This window comes from Periplaneta americana, chromosome 13, assembly GCF_040183065.1.
Source record: "Periplaneta americana isolate PAMFEO1 chromosome 13, P.americana_PAMFEO1_priV1, whole genome shotgun sequence".
In the NCBI taxonomy this organism is placed as follows: Eukaryota; Metazoa; Arthropoda; class Insecta; order Blattodea; family Blattidae; genus Periplaneta; species Periplaneta americana.
In genome coordinates, this window is record NC_091129.1 from 38,247,812 (window position 1) to 38,273,217 (window position 25,406).

Genomic DNA, 25,406 nt, shown 5'->3' on the forward strand with positions numbered 1-25,406 from the left:
TTTCGCGGCTAGACGTGCTACCGTTACTCCACAGGTGTGGGCGGAATATTGATGATCTGAGCGTAAAAAATAACTCAAGCTTTCCAACAAATCGTCCCTCTTATGTTACAATGGTCATGGGCGGAATTGCACCCCGCTATGAGCTCTGAAGAATGCGCAATGGAGTTAATGTACATTTTCGAGAAATTTCCCATCTCTCAATGCTGTATACAAAAATTTTCCAAAAATAAAGTTCGGTAATAAGTTTTTAACATTTTTTTTATCTATACCCAAGCAAATCACCCTGTAGTTTTATTCACTACAGTTGAGGATTACAATCGATAACGGATCGATGTGGCAATTAACTTGATATCCATTCTCGATTCATGTCGTGTGATTATTGTTATGCTTGGTAAGTAGTCCTCATTTTTACTTAGACAACTATATTTTAAAGTTGCAAACGTATTTATACATCCCCATGTATATTAAGAACGACCGGCCGAGAGTCATGATAATATGCCTGAATCGGTAGCTAACTCCGTACTATATGCAGCAGGCTGTCTGTTCTGTTCCTCAGAAAGCAAAACACCCAATGAAGCATAACGGAGGATTGGTCGTATGTAGGATATCAGAAGATGAAAACTGTCTTCGATCGATATGTTGCAGTATGCGCTATGGATATTATTGAAATTCATGTTGCCCTGTCACCCTGATTTGTGAACCTATAGGTGTACAGAATATCCGATTGAATAAAAATTACAATAAAATATTTAAATAATAATATTAAAAAATTAATAAATCATCAAGTCAGATTTTAACGAACTATATTGCCTCTAATAATATGAATATAAATTATAAGCAACAATAAAAAAGATGAAAAAAAAATGTTCTTTATCCTCAAGTTGAACGGAACAGTTAACATATAATACCTCGTAATAGTGTTATATTCGTAATGACACAGGACAAAAGTAAATAAATTAAAGAAACCAAGGAGAAAATTCTAGATAAGACTGAACAAAAATTATTAATTTTAAAAACCAAGTGCCAATTTTTGCATTGATTCTTTTAGTTTGGAATAACTTGAGCACGAATTTTGTTTGCTGCATCCATGACATTTCGTCATACGGTCGTTCAATGTGAAATAATAGAATCTGCATACATCTTATCATAAGTATTTCCAATGTCAATCATTGTCTTCGATTAAGCATCTTTTAATATACACTATTGTAAAAATGTGAGGAAAAGTTAACATGTAGATTTGGTTTATTTTTATTAAATACTGTTATTGGAAAAGATTATGTCTGCTTTTGAAGAAATCTCTGTTCTTTTCACAGAATCACATACTTACCAAGCAACATTAAACATTTTCATTACTGATATAATGAGTTCAACAAGATGGATGTTGAATAACATTATTGATAATATAAGGCATAAGTTCATTTAAAGAGTTATGTTATTTAAACATTAGGTTTCCTTGTTTAAATATTCAAACACTCCCTTCATTTCGTGCTATCTGAAATAAAAACGAAATGGTCAACTTCTTAGGTATACTGTTTGGAGTATCAGGCATTAAGGGTTGATGTAATTTTAGTGCAAAAACGTCGAACGCTCGCGACCGAACGAGTAAACGTTTCAACTGCAGGTACTTGAGCGTATCATTTCCCGGCTCTCTTCTTCACAACCGGTTGATTGGCGAGCTCGGTCGGCCCTTTTCACGAGAATACAGAGGTGTAATATATTGAATAGAATGTTTTAACTGAAAGGTTAATGGATATTTATTAAAATTGACAAAAATTTGAAAATAACCTCAATCTATTTTCTTCCCTATTTACTCCAAAAACACTGATGAAAACACAAATCAAATGGATCAGTCCATTTGAAGTGCCAAATTGAATTCAATATATTACACCTCTGTATTGTTTTGCTATTAAACTGTGTTTATCTCCATTACACGCATCATGACAATAATGTTATAGCTATAGTAATGAAAATCACAAGACAACAGAGAAGTTTTCTAAAATATTAATACTGTAACTTTTATACAACAATGTGACTTTTATTTCTTCCTTTAACCACACACCCGTCAACAATGTGTATTCCACTCAACACAGCAACACAGTAGTCGTTATTGCACTCCACACAGCGACACGTGTATTATTGCGTAGAACAACAATGTACTCCTAATTTCAACTAATGTTCACATAGCACTATGTGCAGAACAAAACTTTCAGTTCTCAGTTCACAGTTGGTTCGTCTTGGCTAGTTCTAGCTCACTCACACAAGTTCACTGTACGTCGAACTCAAGCCCTCCAGATACAGTTCACCACACAACGAACCCAAGCCTCCGGATACGTCGCACTCGTCTGGATACTGTCACAGTTACGGACTCACTCAATTTCACTGTACATCGAACTCAGGTCCACCTCTGCTGCTGTCCAAGACTTGGAGGCTGACTGAAGACTAACTAACTAACTTTCTCGCAGCTGACTCTCGTCGACAACTCACGATGTTATTTATTTACCACGATCATCTAGAATGTTCTGCGTCGCGAAGTCTCTGGGCCTCCACAATAATCCGCTTCTAGGTGCTTCTTTACTTCCGCTCTCTCCGCTCCGTGCAGGGACCGTAGTTTTTTCCCTTTTCTCCGCGCCGTGCTACAGAGTCTACCGAAGCTCGAGTTTCGTTTCCACGTGCCTTCCCTCTCGCTGGATGCGCGCGCAACTCCCCGACGCAACCAGATGCGACCAGAACGCTCTAGACGGGTACCACATTGCTCCCTCCTTAAGACTGTACGTCTCGGACAGTCCCTTGGTAAGCCGCTAGACGGTCTAATGTTTGAGTCCTCGAACAGTTCCCTCCTTATGGTAGCGTCATCCCATCCTGTGCTTGGCTGGACGGCGATTGCTCGGACTGCGTGGGCGCCATCTCGCTCTTCTACTTGATCCTCTAAGATGAGTCTGCTGGCCGTGGGTTGGTCTTCGACGTACATCAGGAACACTTCATCTTGACCAAAACGGAGTATACGGCGACGGACGTCCACCGTCGCATCGAATAACGGCATGGCGTCGAATCCCAGGACGACGTCTGCAGTGATGTTGGCCACAAACACCCACATCTCCAATCTCCTCTTTCCCAAAGTCAGATCCAAGAAACCCTCTTTCAAGATGGGGAAAAACTCGCCTGAAACAATAAGTAGCTCATATCTGCGCACCGGCGTCCTCTCAGGCAGGCCAGGCACGACTTCTGGCCAGGCGATAGTGAGCGTCGGCCCGATGTTCACCAGTACTGTGCATGGACGCCTTCTTATCCGTCCGTCAGCAATCAACCCATCGTCGCATCTTCTGTTAATCGTCTTCAGAATTAGCCGATGGGACTGTGATGATGGCGCCGACGTGTCACACCTAGCATTGGCCCTCTCTCTCTCCTGACTGTCTCTAGATCGGTCGCAGTCCCTCCTCAAGTGTCCAGATCCGCCGCAGGACTAGCAGGTGGGCGCCAGTCGTCTCCGTCACTTAGGTAACGTATGTTGACTCCCCTCGACGTCTGCTACCTCTCTCTCCTGCCTGTAGTCAGATCGGTCGCAGTACCTCCTTAAATATCCCGTCCGCCGAAGGACCAGCAGGTGGGTGCTCGTCGTCTCCGTCGCTTGCGTGGCTTCGGTTGACGTCCCTCAACATCGGCCGCCGTGACGCTCCTAATCCGGTGCATTACCGAGACGTTCGCCGTCAAGAGTAGTTGTTGCCTGACGAAGTTAAGAGGTAGGCCCCTGAGGGCTTTACGGGCCAGTTGTTCTACCGCCATTGCAAATTCTTGTAGGGACTCGCCTGACTGTTGGACCCTCGTTTTCAGTTGGGTCCTAAATGCAGCCGTAAGTTGATGGTCACCTCCAAGGCCTCAAATATTTCAATGCCTGTACCCTTTTCCTGGACGCTGTGAAGTATCTCCGACGCCTGTCCCTGAAGCGCGGCTAGCAGCTCAGTAATTTTCTCTGCCACATCCACCCATTATGCTCTGCGATAGCTTCGAACTGGCGTCGGAATATTGCCCAGGACATCGTACCGTCGAACTTCGGCGTCTTGGCGTTCGAATGTCTGGTTGGAGGCGTTGACTCCACAGGGCCCGTATGTGGGGTCCTTAATTCTGTTGCCGCTTTTTGCCCGTCGAACCTCTTCGGCAACTATCTGTTTCTCTTCTCCAGCCTGGTGATTCACTAACGCGAGTATGTGCTTTTTTTCTTCAGCATATTGATCCATTAACGCGAGTATGTGCTTGTTTTCCTTAGCATTTTTATCCAACAACTCACTCGTCTGCTCTTGACGACGTTCGAGAGCGCGAATTTTGCTGTCAAAATGGTCTACGTCCTGTCTTAGTTCGGTCACTGCTTAATTTACACTGCTTAAGTTCATCTTTCATGATGGTAACAATTCAATCCACCTGCGTTGAAACGGTACCAATTTGCGTAGTGACGTCATTTTTTACTTCAGTGATGTAATTTTTCATTTCTGCTTTTACTAATGTCGTTTTCCATTCCACATATGTTCTTTTTACTTCAGTGATGTGTTTGTTCATATTGTTCATGTCGCTTTTCACTTCACTAATGTGCTTGTTCATTTCCGTTATGGTTTGCAGGATCTTCTGTAGGTTCTCCATTATGTCCACAATATCCACTTCTGACACAAGTCTAACTTTTATACAACAATTTGACTTTTATTTCTACCTTTTACCACACACCCGTCAACAATGTGTATTCCACTCAACACAGCAACACAGTAGTCGTTATTGCACTCCACACAGTGACAATGACAATATACCTGTATTATTCAGAAGAACAATAATGTACTCCTAATTTCAACAGATGTTCACAAAACACTATGTGCAGAAGAAAATTGCCAGTTCACGGTTCGTTCGCCTTGGCTAGTTCTTCTAGCTCACTCACTCAATTTCACTGTACGTCGAACCCAAGCCTTCAAGATACAGTTAACTACACATCGAATCCAAGCCTCCGGATATGTCGCACTCCCCTGGATACTGCCACAATTACGGACTCACTCAAGTACACTGCACATCGAACTCAGCTCCAATTGTGCTGCTGTCCAAGACTTGAAGGCTGACTGAAGACTAACTAACTTTCTCGTAGCTCACTGACTCTCGTCGACAACTCACGGTGTTATTTATTTACCACGATCATCTAGAATGTTCTGCGATGCGAAGACTCTGGGCCTCCACAACAATCCGCTTCTAGGTGCTTCCTTACTTCCGTTCTCTCCGCTCCGTGCAGGGACCGCAGTTCTTTCCCCTCGCTCTGCGCCGCGCTATAGCGTCTACCGAAGATCGAGTTTCGTTTTCCCGCGCCTTCCCTGTCGCTGGATGCGCGCAACTCCTCAACGCAACCAGACGCGACCATAACGCTCTAGACGGTTGTCACAGTACACTCGATTACAAATATTTTCACATTTAATTGCAAGATTGATTTCTTGCTTTATTGTTGAACTTGCATAGACTATAATGTTTCCAGGACACTATTCCAAAAAAACCTTATTGCTTCCTAAAAAATGTAGAATGATTTGTTGTCGTGAGATTTAGAAGAATCAATTGCTGATCCAGCATTAAAAACCTGGGACTCTGGTAGCTGATTGACTCTTTTCTTCGATCTGGTTGATAGTGCCTTTATGAATGGAGTTGTCTTAATTTCTTCATCACCAATCGAACCCTTGTACTTCATGAAATCACTTTCTGTTGTATACACAATTTGTTATACTAAACATTACGGAATTATTCCTAAGTTTGTTAGTTTTGCAACAGTTTTGTTGTCACAGAAATCATTCTTAATCATCTGCTGGACTTCGTACTTCTTATTTGATCCCACATTGAGAATAGCACGATCCAAAAGTGCAATTCAAAAGTTTTAATATTTATATCAATAAAAATGTGCATTGCGTCCACTTCCTGAAGCACGTAATGCGCCGATTCCTGATATTATTATTATTACTATTAATATTATTATTATTATTATTATTATTACTATTAATATTGTTATTATTATTATTATTATTATTATTATTATTATTATTATTATTATTATTATTATTATTACATATGTAGAAAACCTGAACTGGCTATGTTAGCTTAATTTTTTTAAATAGTATGAGGTTTTCAGTTTTCAAAGACAAAATATGCTGTCTGATATGGATTGCTTCGAATTTCGCGCATCAGAGAAAACGCAATTTTTTTGTTAGTTCTTGAAGTATAAAACATTGAAATAACATTTGAATTGCACGGTTCATTTTGAATTTTCAAAGAGGAAAGATTGAAAAGAGTTACTTGGATTTAGTTTGACACAATCTTATGTAATATAATAATTCTAATTACAAATACATTTTTTTCTGAAATTCATAATTATGGCATATACTATCTACCCCATTAATGCCATAATTCACTGACACTTCTACTGTCCTTCAAATAAAATTGAAGACCAGAATTGTCAAACATGTGAATTTCATTGAAGTAAAGTTTTCAGAATAGTATAAAAACCATATAGAATTGCCATATCATAATAGGCCCACTCAGATAAATTTGTATTATTAGAAGCAGAGACTTAGAATACGACTTGGGACATTCGTTTATATAGAATAGGTCAGACAAAAATTCAAATTAGATTAATATTGGACTTGACATATTTGTCCATTCATGTCTTGAATTATAAGAACACGTTTCAAAATAAAGTACCCAACACTTGGTGTTAGGGGCCCTGGTAGCTTGATTGATGAATAAGACACACGTGGACTGTAGAAAATGTATGTTTTATTGTCCGTGGTCTCTAGCTGCAAAAGTACTCCATCGTCATATTTAGAGACGCCATTCTATTGCAGGGTTACCAACCTTGAAGTCCCAAACTATGGCAGAGTGCCAACCTTGAATTCCCAAACACTTGGTGAAATTTTACAAGAGTATCTTATCTTCACTATTGCGTATCCAACAGGACCTTACAATGTTTTATATATATATATATATATATATATATATATATATATATATATATATATATAAGTTTAAAGCTGTTGTAGGAACACAGTTATTTGGAATTGAACACATTTTCAAACAAACTTTATTATTCAGATACAGGAACTCCAAACAAAATTTCATAAATACCACTATGATTTCATAAATCTTCCCTTTTGTGTATTGTATGAATTTACTATGGTAACAGAGCGAAATCATTTATTGAACAAATGTACAAGTTTCAATAATAATTGATTTAAACACTGAAATATAATACTGTCTTATTTCAGATTCTACACAGCTATGCCCCAGATGACGCCGGAATATGATCGGGTAGTATGTTTCGGGCTTCTGTCAAATGACCCAACAGATTTTGTGATAGAAGAATGGTGCAGAATGGCTCTGATGACTTTCGAAGTCAGAATGTGTGAGGACTACAGTCTCAGAGACATCTTCATTTGTGATATGGCCAATTACACACTCGCACATCTGCCAAAGTTTTCATTTCCGTCCATGAAGAAAGTTGAAGTCTGCACTGTGGTAATTAATTCTCTTAATCTTGTATTTAGCGCAATCTCTGTAATCCCCATTCAGACGAACTTTTTTTACATGATACGTACAGGTAGGTAATGTTAATTTATTTGGAAGAGAAAATTATTTCGAAAAATCTGATTGTGAATGCCGTAAATCTAGATGTGGCGCATTCTGAAAAATATGTTCCAGTTAAGATTTACTTCTGCCATATTGGCACAATGACAGGGGATATGATGGGAAAACGATTCCCTAATCTAAGCAGAGAACCTAAATTTCAGATGTCTCCGTGCTTCAGAGAAAGTACGCTTATGAATCTTTCTCCTCTCTCACTGAACAAAAATTGTAACATTTTTATTTAAGCAATTGATGGACTCCCTGCAAAAACGAGATAGCTCCACTTTATAAAGTTGCGGAAAACCACAAAAAGTTTCTAAAAAATTCAAAATACAATTGAGTTTTTTTTTTTTCCTTTTTCAGAGTAAGTCCTAGGTACCTAAGAGTTTCATTTTGTTACTCAATCATTTATTATAACACAGGGTTGCCATGTTTTGGCGCTTTACATGACGAAGGGTTATTTTGAACGACTTTTTCATGCTCTCTGCAAAAATTAAATCCGTTTTCGTCAAAGACCCACAGTTTTCGTGTAATTTTGTAAGTTCGCTATATTAAAATTTCGCCTGTAATCTTATGCTGCAATCGATTTAATCTATCGTAAAGCGATTGAACACGATCGACTGTGAAACAGTAGATATTTCTCGAGTTGTCTGGAAGTAGCCTACACAGAAGCATTACAGTCATAGGATAATAATTTTTAAGCGAAATATTTATGTGTAAAGGTTATCAGGTTATTTCAAATCTGTCTAATGGCGGCGACTTCATCACGAAGAGCATGTACAAAATATTAATGATAATGACCCTCAAGTTTTTTGTTTCATCTCAAAAGCCGCAGAGAGAACATAACCTCATCGTCAAAAAAGCCTATCTATGTTATTTTGGCACACAATTAGGAGACCAAGACAAATTGTTCGCAGGTTTGAGAAAATGTAGTCTATACAAGGAAAGCTGAAATATTTATCATTTGGCATTCCAATGGTATGGAGAGAACAAGAATTCCATGTCGGTGTTTTCTTTCTTGTATGATGAAAGTCGACTGACATAACAAGAAAATATATAAAAAACATTATGTATCCAAATTTAAAATCAGCCATAAAACCTATAGCACATTGTCCCAACATTCCCGTACCTAAACCGCCCCTACTTTTAGAATAATAATAATAATAATCATCATCATAATCATCATCATCATCATAATGTGAATCTTTCGACCATGGGACCATGGATGGCATTTACTGGTTTACGAACCAGAAGTGATTCTTGACGTTCTCGCAAAAGACAAGAGATAGAAATGCGGGAGTTTGGTGTTCGTAACCTGAATACCAAAAATTTATAACGCATGCTTGCAACATAAATATTTCCCTAGATCCTGGAAACATGCTCATATTGTTACATTTCCTAAACCGAAAAAGAATCCAATAGTTCCTAATAACACAAGGGCTATTAGTCTGTTAAGTATTCCCGAAGAAATTTTAGAAAAAATCATTGCACAACGTCTACTTCCTCTTCTTCAGACACCATCAAGAACTCATCAGCAGCAGTTCGGTTTCAAGCAACAACACTCCACAGCTAATCAGCTAAAAAGAATCATTACTCACATCAAAGAACATTTTCACACAGATCAGCATATAATGGCAGTTTTTCTGGACATCGCTCAAGCTTTTGATACAGCGTGGCACTCTGGTCTTCTTCATAAACTACAAGTACTCACCATAGACGATGGGCTTATACATATAATTCACAGTTTTCTCTCAGATCGAACCTTTCAAGTTAAAATGGAAAATAAACTTTCAGCATTTCAGAATATTCACTCAGGAGTTCCACAACGTTCCATAAATGCACCACATCTCTATTCTGCCTATGTTCACGACATGCTACGCTCTGTTAATTGTAAATTAGGATTATATGCAGGCGATACTCTGTTTTACACAAGTGACTTCAACATCAACAATGCCCACATCAAGTTAGAAACACAACTCAGTGCTCTAGAAACGTGGCTTACAAATTGGAGTGTAAAAGTAAATATTGAAAAACAAGCTATTATATTCACCTATAGGAAACCAAAAAAAAAAAAAAAAAACAGATAGCCTTCGTCTCTTCTCAGAAAACATTGACTACAAAAACAAAATTAAATGTCTAGGGGTAATTCTCGACAAACGTCTGCGCTACAGTGAACACATAGAATATGCAAGAAACAAACTCAGGCCAGATTTATTCACTTATACCCACTGATTAGATCTCCGTATCTTAAAATTCTCCTCAAAGTAAGGCTTTATACGAGTACATCGGCTATAAGATCAATGATGACATATGATTGTGAAGTTTGGAAATCCGCTCATCAAAGAATCATCAGAAAACTACATGCAATTCAACGATCAGTCTTCTTAAAAGTCACTGATGCTGATTATACCACATTTAATGTACAGTTCCGAGATATCTTACAGATTGAATCATTTTATGATTTCATCAAAAGAATTTCAAATAACTTTTCTCGAAAATTGCTGTATCATTCGAATCTTCTCATTCGAGCTCTGGCTACTCCAAGTGAAATTTGATTTTCTTCAAGAAAAGAATAACTAAGTTGGAACCACAATCATTGTAATATCTTCCTATGTTACATTAAAGTAAAAGCCTTATTATGTATAAGGCTGAAACTTATGTAAAAACCACATCATGATAATAATTAAAACAAAAACCTGAATATCAGTCAGTGTCGGGAACAGACCAGATGCAGTTGGAAAGTCGTCATAGCACATTCAAAGCCTGTATATAAATGCATATTTAATGGTGAATGAGGAGAACAGTTTTATGCTTTCCCAAAGAAGATAATGCCCTTTGCCTGTAATGTTCAAAAATGCTAATTTACACAGTTAATGGTTGTAAACACAATAATAAAATAAAATCAAAAGCCCTAAAGCATCCACAGTTTCGAAAGCTTCTGGAGGACATGGAATCAGATCTGATTTACTACACTGATGTCAGGTGACTCAGTCAGGGTAACATGCTTAATCACAGTAAATGAGTTTATGAAACGTCTGGTCAGTAACATTTCCATACAAATAGCTTTACAAAATGACTATTTTATTCTATTAAAAATTATCATTTACTTCATTATGCTTGCTATATTTTCATAATGTTCATGTTCATCAATGAATATTGTAATTTTTACAGGGAAAGCAAATTGTGGAATTAGAAAAGAAAGAATTGATTAAAGATTTGGCCTTCCTTGTTGACATACGAAAACACTTAAATGATCTTAACAGGAAACTTCAAGGAGAAAATAAAAATATAGTGAACATGTACAACGCAATTAAATCCTTTACCGTGCAGTTGGACTTGTGAAAGGGACATCAACCAGAGAGATAGCTGTATCATTTTCTCCGTTTGCAATCCTTCCAAAATACAAATGACTAGGCTATAATGGCTTTTAATAGGTGTATTCCCTTATTAGAAAATCTAAACACGAATTGTTAGAGAAACTATTTGCATATTTCAAAAGCATAGAAAAATATTTCAACCTTTTTGTAAATCTTATGCACTCGAACCTGCAAAGATAAGACTGGATTTGCACTTGCACTTAAAATGGAAAATGATACGACGGCCGCAAAGAAGAACATTGTAACTGACAAAATGAACTTTTTCAGTAGAATTAAAATGAATTCTGGATGGTTGTGAAAGATCAGGATTTTTAATTAGGCCTCTTTTGTTTATATTTTCATTATGGAAATGGATGTCCTATTCTATTGCAGTGATAACACTTTCTCTATAATTATTCCTTATATGCGTATTGTTACTTACAATACTGAAAAGTTAACACGGATTCTCGGTAAGAATATTGAAAGAAAGAACAATAATATCACCGTTTACTTTTACAAGTATTGTAACTAAATAATTACAAACGTAAAAGTACACAAATCTTTAAAAAAAGATATAGTAATATGTTCCACATTGCAACTGAATTTAAAGTTATTCATGACTGTCACAATTTTTTGGCAATTTCCCCGGTCTTAAGTCCATTGTATAACCCGGGATAAATGTCAGGAATGTGGTGTTTTTCATTACACTGTCATAGCAGGTCTTTGAATTTATCTTGGAAGATTGAGAATGTAGCAGTGTAAGTACATTTTAGAGTCATATCCTTTCAAGTCTTGCGTCTTCTTCTGACTTGCATTATAATATCAATACCATGTTCATGCTTATCAGAAGGTTGTGTTTTATGAATATCTTTTTATCTATTTACCTAATTCAGGATAAATTCTTCTGCCAAATTCCAGTCGTCCTTTTCGTCGGTCATTAAAGACTTCAAGTTTTAAAAATTACTTTGTGCCATTTCCGTTACGTCATATGCATTTGCACTTATTGTAGCCATTTTCACTAGCATTGCCCATTGTTCAGGAGTGAATACAGTTAGTCCCCTTTTCCCTGGATCAATTAAAACATGGATTGAATTTGCTTCATTCTACGTGTCCTTCTTCCAGAAATTTATGTGTAATTTCAACATTGAACTTCTCACTTATAAACAAATAACTACCAGAAATATATCTCTTTGTGTAGTATTCTGAACAGCTTTTTGAAAAAAAAATTACTTCCTTCATATTTTCATTTTCTTTCTTCTTTTTATCCACTTTAATAGGCAACTACCAATCTCACAGCCTCTTCTTGTAACGCACTCACGCCAGAAGAAAAAGCACCGTCTATTTTCTCCCATATCACAGATTGTAAAATTGTACGTAGAGTATTTTGTTTAGTAATATAAGTTGGTACCATCCGAATAAGCGGTTGGAAGTACTTTTTACAAATAAAAAAATTTGTCGCACATACACTGATGAAGACTGTTTGATCAGAGAGGGAATACTAAATAGTCGGAATACTCATGTATAGGCTGATAAGAATCCCCTCGCTACAGTTGTAAGGTGCCATCAACACAGATTTGCAGTGAACTTGTGGGCGAACATAGTCAATGATTGTTTAATAGGTCCATATCTTCTTCCACCCCATATAACTGGAGCTGTGTACACTGCTTTTCTGAGAGACATACTTCCCGGGTTATTGCAACATGTCCCACTTATTCGTCAGCATATGTGGCTTCAACATGTTGGGGCTGCAGCTCACTTTTAATATGGTGCTCGTGAACACTTTGGTCAGACGTTCCATGAAAGTAGTTAGGAAGAGGAGGTCTTGTCCCGTGGCCAACTTGTTCACCTAATCTGAAACCATTTCATTTTTTCTTTTGGGGTTATGTGAAAAGTCTTGCGTACGAGACACTGTACACAATGAAGAGTAGCTGACCTCCTGGCACGAAATCTCGCTGTCTGTGTCATCGTTAGAGAAAATTAGCCATGCTCCTATTTAACAGATTTTCATTAAACTTTGTACACTAGTTACAGGTAGTATATTTGTTTCGTACACTCGTACAAACTCGATCACCTGTTATTTGAGTGCCCACTACAAGAACGCAAGAGATACCGGCTAGAAACTCATCTTAGCATGAGCGATACAACTTTCTCACCACCCATAACATAAGTTATTCTGAAGCAATTTTGCATAAAGGAATTTCACAGATTTATTACAGATTTGTTTAAGACCTTGTAGAAAATAACAGTATTTAGTAACAGTGTCCCATTTATTCTTTTCGGAGCCAAATTTGTAACTTTTAAAAGTATGGCTATTATGTTGAAGTGTATGTGTTGCAGCGGATGCTTCATATTTTGTTATGTATGTGAGTCATAGTTAAGGGATGCTTGATGTCGTCGCAATGTCTTAATTATAGTTTGATTGTGTTTGTGTGAGTATTGTGTATTAATTTATTATGTATGTTACGGAAAGCTGCATAATTGTGTTATAGAGAACGGCTACAAGAAATGTTACGTTTAATGTTTAAATTACGGATTGTTTATGTTTTGTTTACATTGTGTAAGTTAATTTATTTTTATTTTCCATTTGTTTTTATGCTTATTTTTTTTGTGTGTCAAACTATAGCCCTAGCATATATATGAAAAATATAGCTACCCCATTGGAGATACAATAATCATAACACTCGTACAAACTATGATTACGTTTGTATAAGTGGGAACTGCAACTTGTAGGGAAGATGCATTTAGAGAAAATTAATAACTTTTATCCTATATAACGGATTTTCATGGAACATTGTGCATTAGTTTCGGGTACCTAGTATATTTGTTTTGTATACAAACTCTGATTGCGTTTGTATTTAGGAAACTACTCATTATATGGAGATGCTCTTAGTGAAAATTAGTATCTTTTCTCCTATTTAACTGATTCACATGAAACTTTGTATAGTAGTTACATGTAGTATATATTTGTTTACATATATACAAATTCTGATTATGTTTGTTTGAGGAAAGTGAACACTTATACGGGAGTGTATATAGACAAAATTAAATTAATTTAGACAAAATTTGTAACTTTCTTCCATCTAAAACGGACCCATTCAACAATACATATAACATAAACAAGACTGTATGATAAAGGGAAGTGACAGACAATTGATGTTATTCAGGCGATTTTTGTTTTTCCCCTTGCATGGAGGAGGGACCCGAGAGCTTTGCATTGCAGGCAGAGGCTTATTGTGCTTACCACTCCTATTCTGTGAATGACTGGGTAGCGGAACGACCGTGTACTTGTACAAGTACAGATCGCCGCACCATGAACTTAACCCAGGCTCTTGTATGGAAGATGTTGACGATATGTGAGTTAATGATGGCAAAATGAGTCCGAGGTCCAACGCAGATAGTTATCCAACAACTCTGCTTCAATTAGTTAAGAGAAAATTCCGGAAAATTACAACCAGGTAACTTGTCCCAACCAGACAACTTGTCTCAACCAAAATTTGAACCCTGCCCGCTCGTTTTACGATCAGACACACAAACCGTTACACCACAGCAGTGGACATCCAAAATAAATTCATCTATGCTAGGTTCTGCAGAAGTTTCTCTACTGATTGAACTGAACATCTTTCCAGAAATATTTTGGCGTAGAAAATGTGATTCTATCTCATCCTCAAAATTTTGTACATTTATATACATTTAAAACATAGCACATAAAAATTATACAATAAATTATTCGTTATGGTTAAAGTAATATAATAAGCCCGAAAATCGTAAATTTTCATTATATTAATTCAAATTGTAATTTATTGGTGAATTAAGAAACTTTATTTTTCTAACGTAATATCAAACAAATTTAAGTTCCTTGTTTCGAATACTAAAAACAATAGTAAAAACGACGTTAGAGATTCTACAGATATGTCACATAAAATACTTCAATTATTTATTAAACAAAGTGCATAAACATTTTTGTTTAAACTTCTGGTAGGAAATTTGAATTGTGATAAGGACTTTTTACTTCCGGATCACTGTGCAGGGCTAGCAACTGAAAACACAGCTGAAGCGGATTACAAATTACATATAGGCTGTCTATCGCACATGGATATAATGAGAATCATATTCACTCTCTAAACGACTGATAAGCTTTAAATGGGACTGAAATAAAGATATTTGAAATAATTAGAACATTGTGTTCGAGAAAATAAACTTACACAATTGGCATATATAGACTTTAACAAGAGCCCTTAATGTAGTATGACTATTAGAAAAATACTCTGATGTATGCTTGCATACATGATTTACTTCTTATATACTTACTGTTAGACTTTCTCCGTTAACATACAATAATTCATCACCACACAAGAACAAAATACAAAACACGAAATATAGTCAATATAAATTAATATTAATATCTGTGGTAGTTGGTATGTCTTATTTAACTACGCTTTTCAACAGCTGAATTATGTAGCGTCAAAATTAAAGTTTTGGAGACAATTAAACATTAATTTTGCCGAGAAACACCTATTGTGTCTCAAAACACAATATTTCCACCACAAGCTGTTGTATGTTTATTCCATTTCCGTTGTTCTTTTTCTTCTTCATGGTATGGTGACAAAGGAAAATTAATTTTATTTATCTTCCTTTCCCTTTAGGAAAAACTCCTTCCCCTAATAATTTGCGAGAAATCTAGAATTAAATATTCACAAACCAAATATATCCATAATAACCTGAAAAATATTTGTAAGAAAACACTAATAAATATAAAGCATTAAATGAGCATAGAAAAATATTTTGAAAAACAAAATGAGTGAGTAAAGACGTACAGTTAAAATTTCATTCTGTTATATTAAAACCAATGTTAATATATGAAAATGAAGCATGGGTTTTGACATCAGAAGAAAAAATTCGAAACAGTACAAATGCGCTTTTTGAGATTAACTCTTGGAACAACACACAGAATCATGAGTGAAGAGATCAGAAGACAATTGGAAGAAAAGCAAATAGTATCTAATGTAACTGAAATACGAAAGAATCAAGAGCACTAGAGACAACATGTACAGAGAATGGCCAGTAGTAGATACCCACATTGTGGCCTATTATATAGGACTTCTGAAGATGAGATGGATGATTAGTACAGAGTTTAGCCTCAAAACGTATCTTGGACCCATTCCTTAATTTGGCAGAATAAGAAGAAAAAAAAAAGAACCTAAAAGTTAATTTTCTAAAAATATCTCATTCTCTATTTGGGTAGGATATTAATCTTCATTATCCAATCAATTTTGAATTAATAATTTTCAGAATAATAATTAAAGCTGATATAAATTCATGAAACAACTGAGTGTGCAAATAATTAAAACAATTATTTATTTATTTCATTATGTATGTATTTATTTATTTATTTATTTACTTATTCATTCATTCATTCATTCATTCATTCATTTGTTTATTTGTTCAAGTCTCATCTACCCTAAAAGTATACACCAAATATCTGTCACGTCCAAAATATTTTCAACAACCTATATGTCGCTTCGCATCCAAATACTTACAATTTAAACACTAAAGTAATTTCCATTTGGAAGAAATATTAAATCTCTCATCAAATATTTTAAATCCATGATTTCCAAATTAATTTAAAAATATACGAAACATTTATTTCGTTCATTTACGAAATATTTGGAGTATTTTCATTTTAACATGTTTTTTTTTTTTACTTCCAATATATAAGACACTGGATTTCAAAATGTTGTCTTATTGCATTCAAATGTATGAATACATTTCAGACCACGTGACAGAGCCAACACCGCGCTCTCAGCTGCTCGTCACTAGTGCCCATATTGCTCACTGCTGCTATTGTTCTAGTTGCACGGCCCTGGTTTAAAGTGTGGCACCAACTAAAAAGTCTCCATTTGTGTCTCCCTAGATGAAAAAGCGGATAGATATATGCGAAGATATACAATCCCTATATTGATAAACTTGAACCTCGTGGCGCAGTTTAAAATTCTCTTCACTCTGTCTACACACGTCATTTTCAACAAATCATGAAATTTGGGTCAACCTTGGCTCATTTTACCTACCGTCTCTAAAGATAACTTATGGAACGTATCAGAAATTATTATATACTTTCTCCTATAAAAGAAATAATTAGTGGTCCGTAATATAACTTGTTGATATTTCTATTTTTCAGAAAGCATTCAGTACGCGGCTGAAGGCGTTCCACATCATCAACGCACCGCCCTTTGCTGGAGTTTTCGTCGAGTTAATCAAATCTATCCTGTCTTCTAAGCTTGTGGCAAGGGTAAGTGAATTACAACACTTATTTGACGATTGATATTATGACTCTAGGGAATATACTTTGTCCTAGGAGGCTAGAAAATTAAATATTAATGGAATTTTTGTTTAAGTGGACGACGCGTGTTCATCTAGCAAGCGAAGTATTTATTTGAGTGCTCACGCGACTCTTGTTTTGTAAATTTGTTCGGAACAAAACATGGAACACTTCAAATTTTATTACACTAATTTTTACAATTGAAATTATTTACACAATATATACTAGAATATACTATTTTGCTATTTACACTATCTTAAAGAATGTAAGTCGACAGTAATCAAACATCCTTTACACTATTATGTACAGTGTTGTGTATTGTCATGCAGGATATTTTATTTCATAATACTACAGGCTTGTATTTATGTAAATGGTACATAATAGTGTAAATAATATTTCATCAATGTAAGTGTAGCCTACATTCTTTGTGATAGTGTGTAAATAGTGAAAATAACTTATTATAATGTACATAATGTAAAGGGCTGTCAGACATTGAATAAATTCAAAATCTGATTTTCAGAATTACTGCTTTTCGCCTCTAAAATATATCATTTTCCTCTCATTATGTTAATCATTCTCTATCCAAATTGCTTTAATTAAAACTAGATTGTAATTGTTTCATCTTAGAATTACATGTAACTAAACACAACTGCGCCGAAAGTTACCCATCACTTACTCTTAATGGTTTGATGGAAAAATCCCTCATAAAATCTCAACCAGCTATTTTTCCAAACCAGGATTTGAAACGGGGCCCACTGGTTTCAAGGCTAGATATGCTTACCGTCAATCCACAAAGTGACCAAAGTGTTCACGAGCACCAAATTAAAAGTGAGCTGCGGCTCTGACAAGTTGAAGCCACATACGCTGACGAACAAGTGGGACATGTTGCAATAACCCGGGGAGTATGTCTCTCAGAAAAGCAGTGTACACAGCTCCAGTTATATGGGGTGGAAGAAGATATGGACCTATTAAACAATCATTGGCTATGTTCGCCCACAAGTTCACTGCAAATCTGTGTTGATGGCACCTTACAACTGTAGCGAGGGGATTCTTATCAGTCTATACATGAGTATTCCGACTATTTAGTATTCCGTCTCTGATCAAACAGTCTTCATCAGTGAAAAGTACATACGCAGGAAAGTGAGGATCGATCATATAGCGCTGCAGTATAGTGCGGGTAACATAAGAATAGTTCCTAAACAGCAAATATTGCCGTCTTGTTAGTGTTGCCAACTGTTACTGGATATCACACGATCCTAAGTACTAAATTATTTATTTACTTACCGTACTTTATGTTGGATGGTTATTATAAATAATTCAATAATTTGTAACATGCCCTGACTGACCAAAAAAAAAATCACGCACCAAGAAAGAGTTGTGGGAATTACATGAAACCTGATATGGATGATCGTAACATTGATATAATTATGTAAATGATTACAATGTTAGAGCAAAATAATAATTTTATTGCTGAAAATTGACCACTGAATTGAGGCTTTAGTACCCTGTTTGTCCATCTCTAGTTTGGATACAAGCTGTAATACGGGCGGACATGGAAGCATACAGATTTCGTATGGTATCCTGCGGCATAGCTTAGCTGTCCATATTTGCTGCAATTGGTTCTCTATAACTTGTAAACTCCTAGGTCGCTGAAGTTGGCGTCATAGGTGATCCCAGACATGTTCGATTGGTGACAAATCTGGTGATAGTGCAGGCCATGGAAGTGTGACAACGTTGCGGAGGCATTCCTGTGAAACCCTTGCCGAGCATTATCCTGCTGGAAAAGACCTCTTGGAAACCTTGCCATGAGAGGCAACACATGTGGCCGAAGGATGTCCTGCACATATCGCTGCGCTGTTATTGTCCCTCGTATCACTACTAGGAGTGACCGACTATCGTACGTGATGACACCCCAGACCAGGACGCCAGCAGTGGGTGCGGTGTGTCGCGCCACAGCAAATGTAGGATTGAGGCGAACACGACCGTCGTCAGCTCAAAGAGAACCTGGACTCATCACTAAAGACAACCCGGTTCCAGTCTTCAGCATTCCAGTTTCCTCGCTCACGACACCACTGCAAACGGAGGCGACGGTGGTGGGTGTTAATGGCAGGACACGTAATGGGCGCCGAGAAACCAAATTTCCTTCAGCCATGCGCCTGGAAATGGTTCGGGCAGACACAGAGGTCTGTAATGACGGTGCTACCTGTCTCAGGATGGTGGGCGACGGAACAGTTGGATCTGTTCGGGCTTGTCGGAGGATCCGATGATCTTCTCTCCTGGTGGTCAGTCGAGGGCGTCCTGAGCCCAGTCGCCGTGTGTGCGTGCCCTCATGCATCCATTGGTCCCAAAACGTCCTAACAGTGTAGCCAGAACGCGTAGGTGGCTGGGATTCGCCGATAAGACCATGCAGCCTCGCGCATTCCAATAATGCGCCCCCTTTCAAACTCCGTTAACTGGGTAAAGCCTCTTCGATGGCGTCGTACAGGCATGTTCAATGATCGACGACTTTGATACAACTGGAAACAACAGTGAACTACGTTCGAGTATCGAAAAATCGAAGGAGAATTGGGAGGAAAATTTAAAAGGTACGCAAAACGCGTCCTTGCAAGGGGTTGGGGGCTGTACAAAACTAAATATGTGAGCTCCAAGCCTGTTGGCCACTAGTCTCACTCCGGGTTACGCTGCTCCCCTAAAGGAGCTCTAGAAAATTTTGAAGGGGAAGCCGAAATTGGACGTAACCTCTTAGGTACCACATACGCGAGGACGTTCGAGTAGCCTGTGCAAGTCCTTTTATAGGCCACGGATGACAGCAGGTTCACGGCCTCTGGTGGCAACACCATTCAACTAATCACGTTACTACGCTAATTATTTGACTATCTCCCTGAGATGTAACTGTATGCCGAGGTTTGCAGCCATACGACAACTTCTTTGTGCGTCTTTTTTTTTTGTCAGTGAGAGTATTATCGTTGGCAAACTATACGCGAAAGGGATCAACATATATTTTGACTGGCAATAGGAAATTCATTGGTTTGACTAAACAGTTCACTCACGAGATCTAACCTAAAAATGTATTTTGTTTGACCACATGAAATTATTAGTACTAACTCCGAAAACGTACCTCACTATAGTCTTGAATTATAACCGCAATGCAAAACATAAAATAATTATTGTGTATTAATAGTGATATTAATTAATTATTAATATGTTCAAATTTCATTAGTTTCCAGTACTCGGCTCAGAAATCTAGTACAATTTTAATTTCATGGAATTCCAGTACCGACAAATATTGTCGATATTTGTCTCAACTGCCAAACATAACAGTTACAAATCACTACCATTTGTAGTATTTATCAGTATAGAAATTCGAAACGAAGTTGGCAAAAGAAAATCACCACAGTCCATTAGCAAATGTAGTAATGGGGGAAAAATTATTAGGTTTCACCCTTAGAGTATGAAGTAAACTGACCTGGACTATAATTATTGACTGAAAACGACACAATGTCCGAAGTGAGCAGGAATTAAGCCATACGTTTTCTGTGGGTGGTAGGGATGCTGCTGCTTTTTCAATCCCTCATGATGTACGCTTACAGTAAATGTTTCCTACCCCTACTACTATTACATCGTCTTTCACTTACGAAAAATGGCTTTGACTTATAACTTGCGACGGAGGTGTTTCCGGACCTACTTTCCTAATTTCAAATTGTTACATTTGCCTTTCTCCATTATTTCCGAAAGTATGTATTGTCATAAAGTAAACATCCTGTATATATACGTGCTATGTCTTGTGTTGTAGTTTATGATATGATATTGACACAGTAATTGTGTGTTTAGTTGAAAACATTTCTAATTATATCCAATATTTTGTGAAATGCGTGTAGCTGCGTTATTTTTTCATATTTTGCACCACTAAATTGCTGTTTACACAGGGTTGTGAAAATAGATTTCGGTTCAAGTCTTTTAATATTGAAGGTTGATTTTGATTAAATGTTGGCTTCTATTGAAGGATCCGAAATCAGATTTTGCTTATCACTATGAAAGAATTTGTATAATGTAATTATTTGAAGAATTGCAATATTAACACATTTATATACATAAATCAAGTAATCTTTGAAAATGTAAACAAAATCAAAGAGCATTACCTTGTTCATATCCATCCATTCATCCATCTATCCATCCATCCATCTATCCATCCATCCATTCACCCATCCATCCATCCATCCATCTATCTATCCATCCATCCATCCATCCATCTATCCATCCATCCATCTATCCATCCATTCATTCATCCATCCATTCATTCATCCATCTATCCATCCATCCATCTATCCATCCATCCATCTCTCCATCCATCTATCCATTCATCCATTCATCCATTCATCCATCCATCCATCCATCCATCTATCCACCCATCCATCCATTCATCCATCTATCCATCCATCCATCCATCCATCCATCCATCCATCCATCCATCTATCCATCTATCTATCCATCCATCCATCTATCCATCCATCCATTCATCTATCTATCCATCCATCTATCCATCCATTCATCCATCCATCCATCCAGCCATCCATCTATCCATCCATCCATCCATCCATCCATCCATCCAACCATGCATCAATCCAATCGTCTCCCGGGGATGTAGATCGCGCGAAAGCCACGCGTTTATTTTGATGCTGGGCTGATGCGTTTCATTTACGTATTCATCTTCAAAGGAAGAGGAGCTTCTCTTTCTTGGATGAGAATCGTCGCAGGCAAAGCAGGCACAGGTAAGTCCATGGTAGTCATGTATGGTTAAGATAAACAATATAAAAAGATATAAAGTGATGATTTAAGCTTTTCTTTGCCAAGAATGTGAAATAAATAAGTACGCCTATCCGACTGTAAACGTTATTATTTTTTAAATTTGCTCTTTTGTTGCAAGAGGTGTGGATTCACGAGATAAATGCCAAAAGGGAAGAAAAAGACGAATTTTATACCTTAGTTCCACTACTAATTAGAAATGAAAAACATTTTTATATATATTTCAGGATGACTGCTCAATGTTTTGACGAGATTCGGACTAAAGTAACGGAAGACATAACGAAGAACCATATTAATTGTTGTAGCTCGAACCCATCCGAACAATGACTTGCAATCACAATAAGATAAACGAAACAAAAATATTGTAAGAAACATATTTAATTTAGCTTAACAACTCAAATCAGTTACCAGTCATAGAAATATTCAAATTTAATACTGACTTCTATAAAAAGAATAAGATATGAATTATACTTCCTGTATTTAGAAGAATTAAGCAGAAAATGAAATTTAATTAAATCTGAAACTCTGAAAAACAGATCTGTGGAGTGTGAACAGTTTAAATGCTTAGGCCTACATTTTAAACAGAAAATAATTAAGTCAAAAAGTGGAGGTACCGGTAATATAAATATGAAAAATATAAGTTAGCCTAATTTAAATCAGCAAAGAACTTCTTTGGAGAAAATCATATTGTGTTTCATCGTGATCTTCATTGTAGCGATTTCTTGCTCTAAATAAAAAAATAACAATCTCTCATGTTTTTCCATCTTTTTTCACAGCATCGGCTGAAAGTAACAAAAGGTACCAATTATTTAGGTTTGATTATGTCCTATCAGAGTGTTAATATGGTTTTCTTCTTCTTTCAGATTTTTAGCGACTAGAGATAGTTTGTACACCAACAGGGCATAGTTTTAGGGTTGGTTTTCAACCATTAGTGCAATTGTGATGGAAGTTTGTGCAGCTATGTGAGAAAGCATGAGATCTGAATTCATGCCAGAGCCTTCAAGACAACTATGGGAAAGTTGAACTCAACGGTTTGAAGAAAAATCGGGTTTTCCAAACCCTGTTTGCGCCATAGATGGGAAACATGTCACCATCAAGTGTCCTGATAACGCTGTGTCATCTTACTTCTCATATTTGGAGAAACATTTCATTGTGATTTTAGCTGGAAAATTTCCAGCGAACTTCAGTCGAGCGGCTTAAAAATGAAACTGCTGTAGGCGTAAATTCAGGGTTTACGCCACAGTCGCATTTGTCGCATTTTGCTACTCCACTTCTAAAAAAATGTAACAAACTTCGAAAGTAAATGTGCAAAAATGCGACAACCCATTGGATTCAGAAACGAAGATGGTAATGGAGAAAATGAAATCAGAGATGTGTTTGAACTAATTTGAATTTAAATGAAATGCTAATGGCATGGGCAATGTTAAAAAAGTACTGAGTAATGTTCAGGAATTGATTTCAAAGAGTTGGTGAAATTCATGTAAGTTGAGTGAACAATTTCTTCTAATTTATTTATATAAGTCCAGCGCATTCTGTAAATTGTAAGCGAGCATTTAGTTGCATGAATCTTGTAAAAACTGGAATTAGAAACCACCTTTCAATAAAAGAATTAGCACTCTGCTAACAATAAATCCGGAAGGCTCTACTAGTAAAGAATTTCAATGTTTAGAGTTCCCATAAAATAACGCATTTTAATGTGATGTAAATTCAGCAGTAATTTATTCTAAACATACCTACCTCTAGTGATTTACTTACATAAGCATAACTAGTGTGTGATAAGATGTATGGGAAGTAATAAAACTCCAACAAACAAATTACATAACTTTTTGTTTCTACTTCCTTTATTCATTTTATCTTTCTGCAAAATTACTTATAATATTGCACGAACATTTCACAATTTGCACAAATATATTTTTTCATTTGTAAATTTTTGCGACAATTATTTATTTTCTAGCGCTTAAACCCTGCATAAATCTACAAGCCAGTATGACATCAAATTATAAATAAGTAATTGCACTTATTGTTTACATCTAACTTTGTAGCTATCTCCTTCAATTTCTTCTCCTTTTCCCTGCTGCCTTTGTACGATGTGTTTCGATAATCATAAAGCCACGGACTTTCCTTTATGAACTCAATAAAAAATTCCACGTTCATTTACAAGCAATCCGAAATCGCAATCTGTGAGCACAAGTGATATACGCCTGCTGAAGGAAAGTGGTCTTTGCGGCTGTGGTTGAAAAACTAAAATCCGCGTATGTGGTCACTCATTGCGATAATCTGTTTGGCTGGGGACTTTAGGATATCGTATATCGCGGTCGCGCCAGTTTGGGCACCTCTTTCTCGATAGTGCGATATTGGGTTATCGCGAAATCGTAACGCTATCGTAACGCATTCCGTATCGCGTCTGTTTGGGGAAGCCTGTGGCCTTCTCTTCTGAAGTCACATATGCCCAAATACTAATAAGGGTAGTAATAATAATAATAATAATAATAATAATAATAATAATAATAATAATAATAATAATAATAATAATGAAACTTAAAATCGATATTTATCAGCTTATTCTCTAATTGGTTAAGATATTTTAGGTCTACATAATATTTAAGGCGCATTTATGACCTTATCGCCCGCTGTGATGCAATTTTGAAGCTCTGGTGGACAGAGTTTTCAAATTACCTTACACTGAACTTTTCAATTTCCAGTAACTTCAAATTTTCCCTTTATTTCAAATAGAATGGTATATATAGGCTTGTAATGTTGGGGACTGATTACAGAACTTGACTGCAACATCGTACATAGGCCGGAGACGTAAGCTAGTATGAGGACATTGACTTGGTTCTGCGATCGTTTACTCGAATAACAAGGTGCACATAAAGAAATCCGGACTGCTCTTAAAGTAAATACACTACGCTACATAGCATTAAAAGGATATATTTTTACATGCATTACGTTATGTGCAGAACAATTATTACACAATTATTCCTGGGCTTGGGTTTCTTCCTTTATTTTCTTATGCTACAATGTCTATATTTATAATATCATATGTCACCTCGTATGTTTGTATTACACAATTGACATGAGAGGTTCCGTCATTCACTTCAAAACACTCACCAGATTCCGTAGCAAAAATATGCGCCTGATGTCCTTTAACCTTCGGCATTAATATTCAGCAGGTACACTGTTTACGCATACTAGGTAATGACTGGTGAACGGAGTATTCAGCAGGTACACTGCTTATGCATGCTAGAACTGGTGAACATATAGTGAACTTGAAACTAGCGTAACACGTCCCCAACATTTTGAGC

General features: G+C 36.6%; 1 protein-coding gene across 1 annotated transcript in view; it reads left to right on the plus strand.

Moving 5' to 3' along the window:
• Positions 1-25,406, plus strand: part of LOC138711809 (alpha-tocopherol transfer protein-like) — a 108,661-nt gene that overhangs the window by 65,461 nt on the left and 17,794 nt on the right. Inside the window, exons 4-5 of the mRNA XM_069843059.1 lie at positions 7,269-7,518; positions 17,158-17,268. Coding sequence (XP_069699160.1) covers positions 7,269-7,518; positions 17,158-17,268 — 361 coding nt within the window. The remainder of the gene's footprint in view (positions 1-7,268; positions 7,519-17,157; positions 17,269-25,406) is intronic.